The 16,075-nt window shown below is 40.8% G+C and overlaps 1 protein-coding gene across 1 annotated transcript in view; it reads left to right on the top strand.

Moving 5' to 3' along the window:
• Positions 1 to 1,196: 1,196 nt before the first annotated feature.
• VIT (vitrin) overlaps positions 1,197 to 16,075 on the top strand; it is a 54,017-nt gene continuing 39,138 nt past the window's right edge. The window contains exons 1-2 of the mRNA XM_041404311.1: positions 1,197 to 1,369; positions 15,566 to 15,635. Coding sequence (XP_041260245.1) covers positions 15,605 to 15,635 — 31 coding nt within the window. The 5' untranslated portion in view covers positions 1,197 to 1,369; positions 15,566 to 15,604. The remainder of the gene's footprint in view (positions 1,370 to 15,565; positions 15,636 to 16,075) is intronic.

Below are 16,075 nucleotides of genomic sequence, written 5' to 3'. Positions count from 1 at the left end.
AGCTCCTGTATTAAGAGAATCAAATGAATTATGGATCTTTATATCTTAGTAACACAGTTGGACCTTGTTGATAAACTTTTGATATTGTACTGTTTGTTAATATGCTGAGCTGTTACACAATTGCTGTAGGTACTGGAGCAGATATTTACAAGTACCAGGTCATCACCTTCCCTTTGAACTAGCCTGTTTAGAAGGCTGTTAAATCAGGAACCATATGTCTTTCTAATGCATGTTTTGAAGTCAATCTCCTGTATTTGTACTAGATTTTTTTTCATCCATAATGATCTTAGATTAAACAGGGTATATTCACCCATGGATGTTATCTATACACTTCCGAATATCTAGACGGAATTGCAAATTATAGTTTACATTCCAGTATCCTGGAATAAGATACCAGCACTTTCTGTGATAATCCCATAAATGCTATGATCTTGATTATCTTAATGTATTTTTCTTCTTAAAGTTACCCAAGAATTTTAGGAGATCTGCACACAGATACTTAAAGAAACTAGTCCTTTGCTATATCTCATTTGGCCAGGTCACACTTAAAAAGTACCAGTTTATCAGCCTTTGAGAGGATTTTATTAAATTCTCACATCCAACTTTATTAGAAAGAACCCTCATGCCATACTTCTACTTCTCTGTACCCAGACTCACAGAGTTATTCTGTAACTAATCCTCTGTCTTCAGGGAAACTGCTGGGGGAATACGATGCTATTCACATAAGTAAAGGCATCACAGTCTGTCTCTTCAAAAGACATTTTTTTCTTTAAACCTGATCTGCATCTAATTAATCTGGTAGCTATAGTCTTTAAGGCTGTGTGGTTTGCTCTCATCTGATAGTTCTCATAATTTCACAACAGTGCTGAACTGCACGGGCAGACTGAAAAAAATGAGCCACAAGATCAGTTGAGTAAAGCTTCACTTCCCAAAAGAGAAAAACTTGACAAATCTGACAGGCTAGTGCAAAAGGAGTGTAGAAATCCCTACCAAAAATATGTGGGAGGGAACGTATATTTAAAATAGGACCGCCTAATTCGGCTGCTAAATCAGTGTAAGGAGCTCTGTAGTCTGTGTGTGCGGGAGGGAGAGGGAAAGACAGAGAGAGAGAGACAGAGAGGGAGAGGAGCAGAGGGAGGGAGGTGGGGAGAGAGAGAGCAATGTGCCTTTCACAGAGCTCAGAGCTTGATGGGAATGTTTGATTAGCTCCTCTCTGAAAGAAAAAAGGTGTCCAGGCCTCCCTCTGCTGCCTGCCTCTCCTTCTCTAGAATAATGTTGGCTGGAGTTTGGGATACAGAAAAGCTTGGAAAAAACCCCACTTTCTTACTGTGTGGAGAAAAGGAATAAAAAGTTGCACACTTCAAACAAGGTAAATCTGATGTTGTTTTTCTGCTATATTTATTTAGGGGGGAGAGGGGGAAGTTGTGTTTTTTGCCTGTTGATAATAGTCAAATATTTTCACTGCTGAGAAACTGTAGGGACATAATGTTTTATCTAGCATTCCAGCTGTGTGCTTAGGATCAAAGACCTAAGAAAATGAATACATAAATGTAGAATAAAACTGTACTTTACTCATATATACTTCATAAAGTATTTATGAAAGCATTAAGCCCCTACTGTTAAAGTGGACACATATACTCACTGCCTGAACAGCAAGAGCTTAAATATGTGATAAAGAATGATGTATATAAGCCACACACCAATAGACATTTATTCAAGCCTTCTGTTCAAATAGTTTGTTATAGACAATGCAACTTGTTCCTCAGTTTAAAACTGTTTTGGTTTCAAGACTTTTTCACAAAGTCTTTTTGATCAATAGGAAGGTGTGTGTTGTATCATTAATAAACACTACCTGACACTGGGGAATACTAATCTCCAAGGCACAGAATGGAAAATGGTGATCATTCCAGCGATGTGTGTTTCTGTGGTGTGAGCTCTCTTGGTAATGGATAGATAGAGATGTATGAACAGTAGAGTAGCCTAGACTCCATACATCCTTTTGTGCTGAGTGCTTGTTTTGGTGCTGAGGCTCCAAAAATGAATAGCATTGTCAAGCCTGCCACAGCCGCTCAGCTCTCTGCAGAGAGATTAGAGTCTTGATAGTCTCTTCAAAATGTGATTTCTCTCCAACCAGTACAAACATGAACCAAATGCCCCAAGCTAAATATCAACTCCAGTTAATATTTTGTTCCTAGAGTTTATGGGAACTACACCACATTCAGAGCAAAAAGCAAAATTACACATTACAGATGCAAGTCCTCCTTCGAGCACACTGTTTTTTCTCTAACCTCTCCAAAATTTAAACAAAACATCAAAACAAGAAAACACACACAGAGAAAATTTTGGTTAGATCTCTTTTAAAATACATTTTACTGAGAAAAGCCATGGAGTTGTATATGTTTCTGGCTTGTGTTTTCCTATATACATCCTGAAGTTCAAAACACTTTGCATTTGTCTATACTCAAAGAAAATCTGTGTTTTTCTTTGTTATCATATTCTTCAGACTTTACTCAGTTCATCACTTGAATGATAGTTGTGGCTGTAAGACTGATCTCTTTCAGAGATGTACAGAGAACTCAAGCAAAAATAACTGCATTACAAACACATTGATTTTCAAATACTAAGTTAGTATCTTATATTAAACAGACTTACTTCACTTGCATGTTTTACTCAATCCTTTGAGTTGCTGGGGTTGTTCTCACTGGGATGACAAAAAAGACTTCCTGTCTTTTAGTTATTCAGTACATAAAAAGTATTTTTTTTTAAGAAGAAATGTTGAATGTACTGCCAATACTTTGTTTCCACCTGTAGTAGTAATATTATGTTCTTAACTTGGTCATTAATTGTTCCTACCTTTACTTAATGTAAAGGTACTTTAAAGCTACTTTACCAACCTTTACTATTTTCCCTAGCACTTACCCCTGACTGGCTGAACCAAGCAGTTTTACTAGCTACACCTCACACAATTCCTCACACTTGGAATGCAAAAAAGATACTCCTCTTGGATTCTCTTTTGTCTAATAAGGATGAAATCCTAAAAGCCTTTCCTTTAGAGGAGGCATTAACAAACCTCCTCAAGCCTTTTCACCTAGTTACTGACTTTCACAGAAGTAGTAGGAAATTAATTATTACACTCCTTTTTGTCAAAATTAATTGGAGTATTTCTAAAAGGGTGAGCCACAGGGTGAACTCAGAAGCTGAAAACCAGGCCAATTACTTCATGTGAAATGTCAGAATTATTTATTATTTCTGGCCATTGCTTCTAAGAAAACATTGCTAAAAATAAACTTGATGTTTATGTAACAATGGCATCAAAAACTTGACTGTACCTGGCCTGCCTGGAGAATTTTGAACTTTTTGCTTTCCCCCTCTGAACCACAAATAAAGCTCTAGGCAGAAAACACTTCACATGACATCCACAACTTCTCTGGACAAGCTGTGGCAGTGCCTCAGCACCCTCACAGTGAAGAATTTCTTCCTAATATCTTCCTAATAATCTAAACCTATTCTCTTACAGTTTAAGTGTTGAAAGGTAAGTCAGTCAAGGCACCTGGTTGAAATGAGCAAGAAAATGGGATAACTCAGTTTGTTACCTGCAACTATGACTGTATTTCTGAAAAAAAAAAAAAAAAGGTGCTGTGGCACTTGTAGACACAAACTGCCTGTATAGTGGGACTGGCATGGGCAGGGGCCAGAGCAGCGAGGTGTGTGTTGGCCCACTGCAATTGGCTGGGGTGGCAGTGTCTTTTCTGGATGGGTAATGAAATACAAAAGTCTGGAATTTCCTGGCAGTCCTGGAGGGATGTTCTGGCCCCTGAAGCTCTGGCTACACACCAGGATTCCTCCAGCCTGCTGCAGCATCAGCTGAGGTTTAGGTTTCTCATTCAGGGCTCAGGAAGTGGAGACTGAACATGTAGCATGTCCTTCCATCTAAAAACCTCTCCATCATACAGATTCCATTAATCTGTGTTAGACAGAAACGCAGAATCACAGAACTGATTGTCTGGGGTTTGATTTCTTCTTCTAATAAAAGAAAAATAATAATCATAGCAGGTATTGTACAAAAAGTAGGGAGGATGCAGCTACAGTCGTCACAGATCTGCCCTCCACATCTTTCTCTTGTGGAGTAGAATTTTAAGTCCAGAGTCGGAGAGAGAAATAGGTGCTTAACACCTACTTAGAGCACTTCAATTCCTCTTTTGAACTTGCCGGGGCACAAGGAGCCCCCTTGTCCCAGTGCTGCCTGGGGAGCCTGTGCTAGAGCTCAGCTGGGGCCTGGGACAATGCAGCCCCTGTTCTGGCCCGGCTGTGGCACAGAGACTATAATTATCTCTCTTCTAATGACCAGCCAGGCAAGATAACAGTTTTTATGCTATGTTTAGAAAACAATGTCTTACTACAAATTGACGGTTCATTCGTCCGTAAAAGAGCCTCTCTAACAGTCCTAAAGCAGCTGCCACTCTTTTGCATCCCAGTTCTTTATTTGCTGCCCATTTCCCTCTTGGAAAACCTGGGTAAATGCTGCACAAGGCAGCCCAGCTCCCTGCTGCCACACAAGAGGCTCAGAAAGGTGCAGAAATGCCCAGAAAATCTGTAGCTGTTTAGATTGTATCTCTTTTAGGAAATCAAACTCTGCCTGACTGTCTTGCCAGAGCCTGTATCACCCTTGTGAACTCTAAGCCCCCAGCCCAAAGGGGCAGCAGGCAGCGCTGTGAGCGCTGTGAAGGGCAGGAGTAAAACTGCCTTGTGCTGCCTCATGATAATGCCCGGTGGAAAGCAAGCTGATGCAAAAACAGGGATGTGAAGGGACTTGTTCAGATAAAACAGGAGCGTGTATTACTGATGAACCTTTCTTCCAGCACTGTGGCCCATAGACAAGTCAGGATCTACTGAAGTTCTGTAGGCTCCAAAGGCATCTCTGGGGTGGCTGTACTGGCCAGCTGTGATTGCAGCCTGTGTGAGCGTAGCTGCCCCTTGCAAACACCGGGAGCTGCCAGCTTTGGGCAGTCCTGGCAGCATGGCACTCATGGGCTAGCTACCCAACTATTTGCTCTGGGCTCCACAAACATTCTGCATCCAACTCTGTTCTGGGGCAGATCTACATTTAGTGCTGTCTGAGGGCTGCCACCACATCCTCTGCAGCTGCCCTGCCAGCAGAGAACAGAGCCCCTTCCCTCGTTCTGCAGCCAGCTCACCCTCAGCTCTCTTGCCATCTTCTCTGTTCTCCTTTCCAGCAGGACTTAGCTGGGTTGCCTTGGGCTGCCTTTCCTCTTTGGACTCATTTTTCAGTGACTGAGGCCTGGGGAAAAAAAAGCCAGAAAGTGTTGATCAGAAAGAAAATTTCCCAACGACTTGGAAGCATCAATATTTCTCACGAAAATTCATTTTAATTTAAAAACCCCAAAAAAAATCCCCCCCCAAAAAAAACCAAACAAAACAAAACAAACAAAAAACCCCAAACAAACAAACAAACAAAAAAACCACAAAAAACCCCAAAAACAAAAACAAAAACAAACAAACAAACAAAACCAACCAAACCACAAAACAAATCACTATCTGCAGCTTTTTCCTTCCCTTTTTAAGCAGAACATCCAAATCTATATCTCATTTCCTGAACTGGAAACACCTTCCCATTTGGAAGAGTATTTATAACCATCTCTGCTCCATTCACATTATCTAGGTTTAAGCAGTTCTTAACATCAGTCTTGCTGTAGTGGCTGAACCAACTTTCTAGCACCCATGAAGTCCATCCCATCTTTGCTTTATCTCCAGAACTTCAGAGTGCATTAAGAGGTCAGTGGCAAATTAAGAACACAATCTGTGTCAGTCATCCTTAATGTGCCTCATTCTACAGAACATCCCACAGACACAGATATAAAAAATACATTCAGCTTGCATTTGTAAACTGTTGCTCAGCCTATCACCTTATAAAATATCTTTGTAAATATAACACATGTAACACAGCAGCCAACAGTCCTTCAGCTGGCAGCTTGTTTCATATGAAAAAAGCACATAATTGCCAAGTGACAGCTACACAAGTGCCAAAATTTTTGGGAAGATTCTGAATGTTCTTGTGTAGCTTCATGCAGTCCTTCAATGTCCCCACCAGGATGATCTGGGGATTTCCAACACCTTCAGACTTGTACACAAAACTGTGGAAATTTTTACCTCTCAAAAATCACTCATTTACAGGGAAGTTTGGACACGGCCATGTCTGTGCCTCTCCATCTCCCTGCCAGGTTCCTTTAGGGACTCAGAAGGCTCCATTCTTTCTTGTTTCCCCCAAATACATCATTTACCCTTCAGCCCATAGAACAGGGGTGAGACATAGAGGAAAGCTGGCAGCAGGGCTGTGTATTCTGGCTGTGGACAACCTCAGTGAGTCAGAGCTACAAAAGGGTAAGGACTCCCTGACTACAGGGGTATTTTCACAGCTGCCAGCCAGCTGAGGATGATGGGAGTCCATCCTGCTTGCGTTGGTGGGAGCCCATCCTTCTCACCTCTTCTGCAATGCATCTTCAACACTTGAAAATTTTGTCCTTCTGGGTTTGGTTGAAGAAGTTTTAGGACACGCAGCACAGAAAGAAAGAGGCTGTTTGGAAATGAGGCTGAATGGGAAGGAGAGGAGTGTCCAGATGAGGGGCGTGAGAGGTTAGAGAAATTTAGAGTAGTTCCAACAGAGCAACTTTGTACCAATGTTATGAGGGCAAATACTGACATTGCATAAGTCATAAAAGCCTACTTGCACCCTGTTTTGGAGAAAGCCTTTCCACCAAACTGCATCTCAAAATAGGTGGTAATTTGGGAAAGAAACTCAGTCTTCTGTGGTCTACATCTTCTATTCTTGTTAGTGAAATCTGAATGTAGAAAGAAATACATAGGTTAGGCAATAATTAGATTGGAAGTAGCAGCTCATATGGTAATCTCCTGGAGCCAAAGTTCAAAATTCCTGAGCATGGAAGTAGATTATGCAATACTGAGGACTGTAGGCTTAGTTTGTTTTCAAAACAAAAGACCACAAATTACAGCTTCCTGCTCTCAGTCCAAGTGTTTTCCCTTTTTGATCTTAGTCTCTCAGAAACAGAATCCTGTGATCCATCTCTATGTAAAACAGGAGGTTTTAAAATACTCTAATATGCAAAATTAGTAAAAGTGTTAGCCTGGTTCTGAGACACATTTCTCAGCCATTTCTGGCTGCACCTACACTGTCACAGTATCCAGGACTGGGCTCTGAAGGCCACTTTCTCTGCCACCATGCTTTTTATCTTTTCATTTCCCCTCCAGGGCACTCAGATACCAAGGAATGTAGTTTTGGACGCTTAGCTATTCCTCATGTTGTCCACATGACCCATATGTTAGAGAGACCACTCCTGCCAGTTGCCAAGGGCTGCCAACACCATAAGGCCATAAGGCAGCACAGCTTGGCCCTCACTGTGTCATGTCTCCCACCAGCACCTCCACCAACAGCTTGTCATCAGGAAACCAGCACAACCCGTAACAGCCTCATTTATAGTGCTGGCACTTGTTCAAATCCATAGCTCACTTTGCTCCCAAAAGCAGCTTGGAGCCCTGAGATGTCTTCTTCAGTCATTAAAAAATGGAAATGCTACTCACAGGTCCACGGTTTTAAAATTGCACCCCAAAATGGCCTCATCAGAGAGATGTCAGCAGATAGTGCACCTCTTGGGTTGCAGTGGGGTGCAGACCAGCACCAGCTGGGAGAGATACAGCTGCAACCATCTGTAGCAAAGCCAAAGCAGCGGTGACCACTGCCTGGTGAGGGTCATGGGCAGGGTGGCCATGCAGAAATCCTGGGATGTGGGGTCAGGCATCCTGGCCCCCAGCAGCTGACCCTGCAAGGATCTGGAGGTCCCAACAAAGCAGCAGTAGAAGACGACTGAGGGGCAGAAGGTGGTTTGGGGTTGTTTTCTGATTTGCTTTGTAGCAACCTCCAGGTTGTTGCACAGGTTAGTTTTTTCTAAACTAAAGTTATCAGAAAGATGTTTAACTGAGAAGGCTTGGAAAAAAACATTTCCAAATAGACGTAATGCAGTTACGAAGGAATAATATTTTTTCAAAAGTACAAAATATATAAGGGAAAATGTTATGCAGTGCAAGGAGCATGAGACTATCATTTTTAAGAGATTGCAAAACTGAAACTAAGTTCTTGACTTCAGTTTACTTGTTTCCATCACAGAAGTGAATTTCAGCTTAGCTTTTCAAATTGCTTTCTACAGCATTCCCATGCTTCCTGATTTGCTGAAGACCTTTTGTGAAAGATGCTTCCTTAATCAAGTTGTCATTACTAGACATAAATGAATTTCATCACTTCCTGCCTTACTTCAAACAAGTGCCAAATGCCAGGGTAGTTCCAGATTTTTTTTTTTTTTTTTTGAATAATGTTTTCTGAATCCTTATCCAACCAGTCCTTGGATTTGGAATGGGACATCACTAGTAATACAAACTGTAGGAGATACTGGATCAATAAAAGTTTTCTGTGAGCTCTTATATAAATTTACTAGCATGCTTAAGGATGAGTTTGGCTCTTGATCTAGACATATAATTCACTTTTGTAGTAAAGGGTTACATGTAGTTTTAAGCAGAGAGTAAACATCCTCCAGTTTCTCTAAATTTCTGCTTCTAAGTTTCCACCTAAAAAAAAATGTTGTTTTGTTTGAACATGCTACAGAAATTCCAAAACCATCCCCAGGGTTATGTGCAGTTTTTTCAGTGCCTTTAACAGAAATTCTTTGCTTTTAGACTAACTATGTACCTTCAGGGGAATTCTGACACATGACACTAATTCTTAGTTTGCAGGCAGCACAATAGCATGGTTACTCAGTGCTCTTTATTGTGCATCCAATCTGAGAATCCATGTATTGCACTTTAAAAAGTCACTTTGACTTGTTTAAACCATTTCTTGGAAATAGAAAATGGCACATTTTCTAAAAAGAAGAAAAAAAAAAAAAAAGAAAGAAATGTGGCCACAAATCTCATGCTACAAACCTAGCACAGCCCTCCAGCATTGCTGAATTGCAAGTACTTTCCTCTGCCCTCTATTTCTTGGGAAAATGGCAGTGCCAGAGATTGATAGCACCTGGCTGAGGTCTGAATTATGTTAAGCAGAAGTAGTAGTCAAAATAGAAAAGTGGAAAAAGTTTGCCTGAGAGTGAGTGGGACAGATACATGAGCAGACAAAAGCCATGGTGGGGAGGAGAACAGAGGGAGGAAGTTCTGTGGACAGGGATTCACAGTTTAAGCTAACAGCAATTCCCAATGAGGTATGAAAGCTATGCATCAAAATGAAAAATTAAAGCATAATACATTAGCAGAAACCAGGAAAGTACAGTGTAATGGCCCCCAATGAAATCATAATCCAGACAGTCCAAATTATATTTTCTCTGTGGGTGGGTGACATATTCTAAATGTATCTCTTCCTTTGCTGGAAGGGGCAGGTCAGAGCAACATAATTGATGGTTTTCTTGCTGAGACAGATGAAAATGTATAATCATTGCAGTTTTATTTAAGCTCTGAGAAAGGTCTGGTAAGTTAAATCACACTGTAGTCTTAAATAAATTACTTTCTTCTGAAAGATCTCTGTGGAAAGTAGAGAAGTCATCATCACTGTTACTTCAAACTTATGTTTTAATTTCAGGGCATTGCATGAACACAAAATGAGTGCTGCAGGGTTGCTTGCATGTTTCTATTTGTCTCTAAATTTTTGGGTATATCATCTATTCATTATACCTACCTGAATGAGAGCTATTTTGAAGTAAATTCCTCTTGCCAACCTGCATACAAACATTTGTTCAACCACCTCAGAAAAAACTTACTCCTGTGCCCAAGGTGCAACTTGGGTAGAATTCAGACCTCTGAATCCACCCACACCTCATTTCAATGGTTTGAGAGTGACTTGACAGGTGCCCCACAAGAGGCACTGGCTACCAGCAGTCCCCACAGCCCTCTTGTGAGTCAGAAACCTCATAAAGCAGAGCAGGCACTATTTAAAACATTATGTGGCAGCCACAACAATCAAGGTCTTGTAATAAGAAGCAAGTGGTGAGAACCCTTAATCAGGGATAACTGTCCATGGCCTCAGAGAATTTGGACTCACATTTTCCTCATCACAGAAGAAGTCCCACACCATCAGACTCAGGGCACAAAAGGTCGGGAGACCCCAATTTTCTGTGACAAAGGAGGGCCCCTGTGCAACCACTCATTACAAACATGGGGTCAGAAAGGATGCAAATGAGGTGGGGACCAACTTGCCACTTGCCTGGGAGCAGAGGAGAGCCAGAGTCTCCCTGCCTCCTCTTCCCCACCTGAATGTGCAAACCATGGGGCTGCAGCAAGGAGTGGCTGCCCTGGAGGTGGGGGACCACCCCTGCCCATGTGTGGGACTCACATGGCCATGGAGAGCATCTGGAAAACAGGCTGTGGTTGGCATTTCTTGGAGGTGAAGGGCTATGGTAATGCAAAGACTCTTCAAGGGAAAAGCAAAGCTGACCCCAGGCCCAGAGACTCCTTTAATACTGGTTCCCTTCTCTGTTTTACTAAACACACAACTGCTGAATGTGTGACACACAATGCTTCTTACAACCCCTCCACCACAAGGGAAAGACCTGCAGCCACAGAAGCCTGGGTTTCCTTTTCTGAGACACTGGGTAATTAAGCAGAGTGTACTACAGTGCTCTGAAGCTCAGCTCTACTTCCAGGAAGCATTTCAGGGTTCTTCCATATATGAAAGAAATGTGAAAGGTGAGCTCACCTTTCACTCACCTTTTTTTATAGCAGCAGGTGATGAAGTCTATGATATCTTCAAATTCCTGGATGCATATATTCTATTTCAGACCACACAAAGAGTAAAGTCTATCCTCCCATGCAGACAAGCTCACCTCACAAAGTAGCACCTTGGATCTTACATTTTGTGACCTGGCCTGGTATACCTACAGGTCAGTCTAAGCCTCTGAAATGAACTATAGCTATCAATTCAACCTTTCTGTTTCAGCAAGTCTCAGTACCTCCAGTTTTTCAAACAACAGCCACTTAGATACTTCTTTTTGTGAGAAGACTTTCAGAGCAAGACAGTGCACTGAGGGTACATAACTTCACCCCTCTGACAAGAAAGGGGGTGAAACCAAACCACATGTGGCAAGTGCTAGTCATATCACCTAGTGTGCTCCAAAACAAACAGCTCTTGCACTGCCAAACAAGGTACAGTACCATAGGTACAGAGTATGAGCATAAAACAAAGGATTAAACAATAATAAAAAAAAAATTAAAAAGCAACAACAACAAAAATATAAAATGTTTTCCTCTAGAAGATGATGATCAGTTCTTGTTTATCTGAACCAGTTTACTCACACCTACACCATGCCCACTTGAATTTCCCATAAAGGGCACATATTTAACTCAACCCACAGTGCTTAGAGATCCTGCTGCTAATTCCAAGCTACTTGCTCAAATATATTTCAGACAAAGTCCACTTCTGTTTTTCTTCATGGTGCCAGTGTTGCTGAGATATTAGAAGCCCTTGAAAAGAGAAACAATAACACACACTATTGTGGTACAAAAACAGTATACAAATTAATTTCTGTAGCACAGGAGATTACAGGAGATAAACTGCTTACTCCTGCAGAGGGAAAGCACATGGCACTAGCAAAGAATTTCAGCTTGCACATGGAGCAGACAGCAGTGCCTGACACCAAAAATCAAGGGCTTATAATCTGCACTTCCTCCAGAAAATGTTAAAGTTTGCCATACAGTGACAGTTATGTGCATTTAAACCATCTGTTTGTAGTATGTAGCAGCTCTCTCAGATCTTTATAAAAGTCAAGTTGCTAATAAAAGGTCAGTATAAAAATCTTATTTTATACACAGAAAGAATGGGTTGCTAATTCTGTCTCTCCACTAACATTCAAGAGTTTTCAGATATTTATGGTCAGGAAAAAATAATCAACATTCTTTCAAAAAGGACTCTGATTTTAAAAGGTAAAATATCAGCAACACTGGGAAAAACTGAAGGAGATACTTACTGCATTTGTACTTAGCAGGAATTGAAGCACATGTTAATGTTATGCATATGTAATAGCTTCTCTGGCATGAAGGTAACTTCTCTTACGGCAGTCTGAAAGATTCAGATGGGAAAAGGCACTCTGATAAACAGAGATCCAGCATACAGTTTAGGAGATTTTTTTTTATATATATATTTTTTATAGGAGATTTTTATAGTGTGTAGTCACTACTTCCCAGTTCTGACTGGGACTGGAAATACTGCCTTAACAGAAATCTGATTAGGAGAAATCTCAAACTCATGCTCCAGACTAATACAAAGTAGAAACTTTTCAGTTTGTTTTAATGGGACCTATTCATTTTGTAAAGCAACAAAGGAAGTACAACTTTGTATTTAACAGCAAAGTATCATTCTTGATCTACAGACAAAACATCCCCAAACTTCTCAGGATCTACACAGACTAAAAAGGTCTGTTGTAAGCATGGATTGGAGCCCCGCTTTCCCTTCCCAGAGGAACAAAAAAACCCACTGCTTTTTTCCAAGCTGTTGCTCCCTTTACCAGTCTGAAGGAGCAAATGCCATGGTAGTGCACAGTATAGGAGATCTCACACAGTTTTAATCAGGTGATTAGGCCCCAAATACAATGAATGCACACAGACTTCCCAGCCTGAAGCTTCTCTGCCTGATACTTAATAGTCAGCAATGTAAATCCTCCTGTGCATTTCCCCATGTGACAGCCCAAGGTCTGAAGGCCAGGACCACCCCTTGGAGTACTGTCACCAGAGCTGTGTCACAGGATGTCTGTGCATTTCTCCTGATATGCCAGTGCCTAACACAGAAATTAATATAGTGGCAAAACCAAGTTTCTTTACTATTATAATTTATTTCCATGAGGATACTAGCACTACCAAAGATACAGAGTCCACAATAAGATATACTTCTGTTTAGCTGTGACAACAAAGCTGTTAAGAAAATCTAACAGCCTTGTCTAAATGCTTCTAGTATCTTTCTTATTGATAAACATCTGTTATTGCAGGCTAAGGGATCTGCTGAACTCTGCTGAACCCCTGACAGGCTTTAAGTCTTAAATCCTTTTAGATTTATTGGCTTCTCTCCACAGTGAATTCATAATAATTTAGGAACAAAAGCCCACTTTCTGTTGCCTTAAAGAGAAATGCCCACCAGCCAGCTAGGCAGAGAATGCAACTGCAGCCAAGCCTAGGGTCCTGCTACCCAAGAGGACTGGGGTGGCTGGCCATGCCCTGGGGACAGCAGGGCCTTCAGGAGCAGTGGGAAGTCTTGGGCAGCCCTGGTGATACAGGTGGTTACACGTTTTGTAAGACTGCAAAAGTGAGGCAGTGTTGGACTCTCTCCACACAACACACAGCAGCCCACCCATGAAGCCAGATTTTACATGGATGCTTTACCATTCTACTTTACCTCTTCTACTCTAATTAAACTGGTGATGAAAAATGTCTCAGCACCAAGCCAAATACCATCAGGAAAAATTCACACAGATCTCTTTGACTTTAAATAAAAATGCCAATGCTGAATTTATTCGCTGCAAATTTTGGGAATGCTCATATTAAGATGTCTTTTGCAAAGTCTAAGACAGCGTCAGTACAATCTTTAATGGTGCATGGTAGTTCTGCAAATGAATTGCAACTCTTATTCTGCCTCTTATTTTTCTGTGATTGACCTAAAGTGAGAAATCATTGAAGGGGAGCAATTGTTTGATACCTCTGATGTGTTAGTGGGATGAAACATAAAAGGAAGGAGATAAAGCATCTGAGCTAAGTTTTTCTGAGTGCTCTTCTACATGTTGGTACTATTTTTTTAACAGCTTCACAGTAGAAATAAACTGCAGTAAATTCTTAAAATGTATTTTGTTCCAAAAGATGGGCAACTATTTATTAATAGAAACTAACTATGACAGCAGAATATCACCACTTAACTGCTCTTGCTGATATGGCTTGTACAGCCTGGGGTCACCCCCACTGCCCTGCCCATCGTCCTTCAGAAAGACACAGTGACAGTGTCGAGCCACTTTCTATATCCCCCAGATTCAATTCAGGGGCTTCTGAAAAACCTCTGCCACTTTCAGCTTTAGCAGTCTAGCAGGAAACTTCTTCAGGGAGATCACCAAGGAAAGACACTGTGCTATTAGGAAGTGACACTGTTAGTATGTCCTGGCACTTGAAGTTCTCCAACTGTAGCACAGAAGTAAAAATCAGAGGTGGATCTGCTCTATGTAAAAAGAGTTATAAATTATAAGACCCACTGCACTCAGTTTAGATTAGCATACTATTTTAGTTATTCTCATTCATAGTATGTGGCTTGTTTGAAAAAGAAGAGCAATTAAAGTAAAAATATGGAAACATTTTATATGAAAACAGAATGCAGATTTTTTTTTTTTTTCTTATTCTCCTGCATCTGCCTTTTTCTCTAAATTTCTTTCTGGGATTACCAAAGCCCTGCTTCTGAGTATATGAATTGCTATGTGAAATCAGATGAAATCTGCTGTTTTTCCAGGAGGCAGATATCTTGCTTTCCCTGGTCATATGCAGCTTTAACATTCATTCTTATCTAACATTCATATTTTCTTTCTAGATAGCTAGCTCTTTTTTTTTTTTTTTTTGTAAACTAATCTTTCCACTTGTAAGCATGTAATAAATTTTTCTGTAGATCAAGTTTATTTTGATCCTTGAGATTTTCCCTGTACAACAGACAAATATATTCTCCCTTTCAGACTTTTTACTCTATTTGTCAAACATTATGCAGTACTTTAATGACTATGATTAACTATGAGTGCCCAACACAGGATTCCCTCAACAAGCATGAAATACTAGCAAAAGCAGCAGGTAATGCTCAGGAGGGGCTGAGAGGGGTTATCTCTGATAAGTTTGAATTCTTGTAGCCTGGCCAAGAGCTTCAGGGATGGCAGGGGTCATGAGCTATGTATGCAGACCCAGAAAAAATGTTTTCCAGATGTTCTGACAGAACACTCTTAATCTCAGGTGCTCAGATACATGTACACACACACATCCTCAGAAAAGGAAAGAAACCACTAATTTGGCTCACAAATGATGGAACAATTGCAAAATACTTCACACAACATCTTTCAAGAGTAAATGGATTTGTTTAGGTTCCCCATATCTATGTGAGATTACCTGGTGTGCTTTGATGTGCAGAAAATATGATTCTTTGATTATTTCTTAGAGCAGTGAACAGATTTGAATAGATGTCAGAGCATGTCCATGCCCATCATGCCCTCTCCTGACATGGGCTTCTGAAACAAGTATGTGAAATCTTGGTTGCTGGAGCAAAAGACAAATCTTGGAGAGAAGTAAAAATTAGTTCATGGGAGTGTGATAAACCAAACACCACCTCCTCTGGGGATATCAGTTGTTCTAAAAAGTGTAATAAAAGTATTCAGCATATGAGGACTGTGAAAGGTTAAAGAAGAGCGCACAGTTCCTCTTCTCCCACCATTCCAGTGTCATCTGCAACACCTCCAAACACAGCCTGATGTACTGCTCTTTTCCTTTTCAGTGCTCCTCAGTCACGCATCCAGATTTTGCTTTACTCACCATGAAGGCCACAATCATTGCAACCTTCTTTGGTAAGTACAGTTGATGTGCTGCAATTAGTAGTTTATGGGTTTGTACTCTCCCATCCTGGATGCCCAAGGGCCACTGACTAATTCTCTTCCCTTTGGACTCCACGGCTGATAAAGCTCTCAGTGGCAGGTGTAAGCCTTGGCACAGCTTTTCAGAAATGGCCTGCACAAACTTCTTGACTTTGGCATAGAAAAAAATATTAATTACTTGCAGGCATCTCCAATTATATGACCAGTTATATGCAGAACATATCAGGTGGGCCTGAAAAGTGTCTGTAATGTAAAGATTCCCTCTAAAGAAAAATCAGCTGTTTCAATTCTCCCTCTTGTTCTTGTTCTTTCCATAAACAAGATGGTACCAAAAGGTTATAAATGTGTCTTATTGTCTTTCCCCTGGCAGTCAGACAGGATCTCACTTTTTGGATACACGTAGAAACTCTAGA

This window comes from Onychostruthus taczanowskii, unplaced genomic scaffold (genome assembly GCF_017590055.1).
Source record: "Onychostruthus taczanowskii isolate IOZ18803 unplaced genomic scaffold, ASM1759005v1 scaffold21, whole genome shotgun sequence".
Lineage (NCBI taxonomy): Eukaryota > Metazoa > Chordata > Aves > Passeriformes > Passeridae > Onychostruthus > Onychostruthus taczanowskii.
Note: the sequence above shows the minus strand (reverse complement) of the source record. Positions and strands in the feature narration are given on the sequence as shown.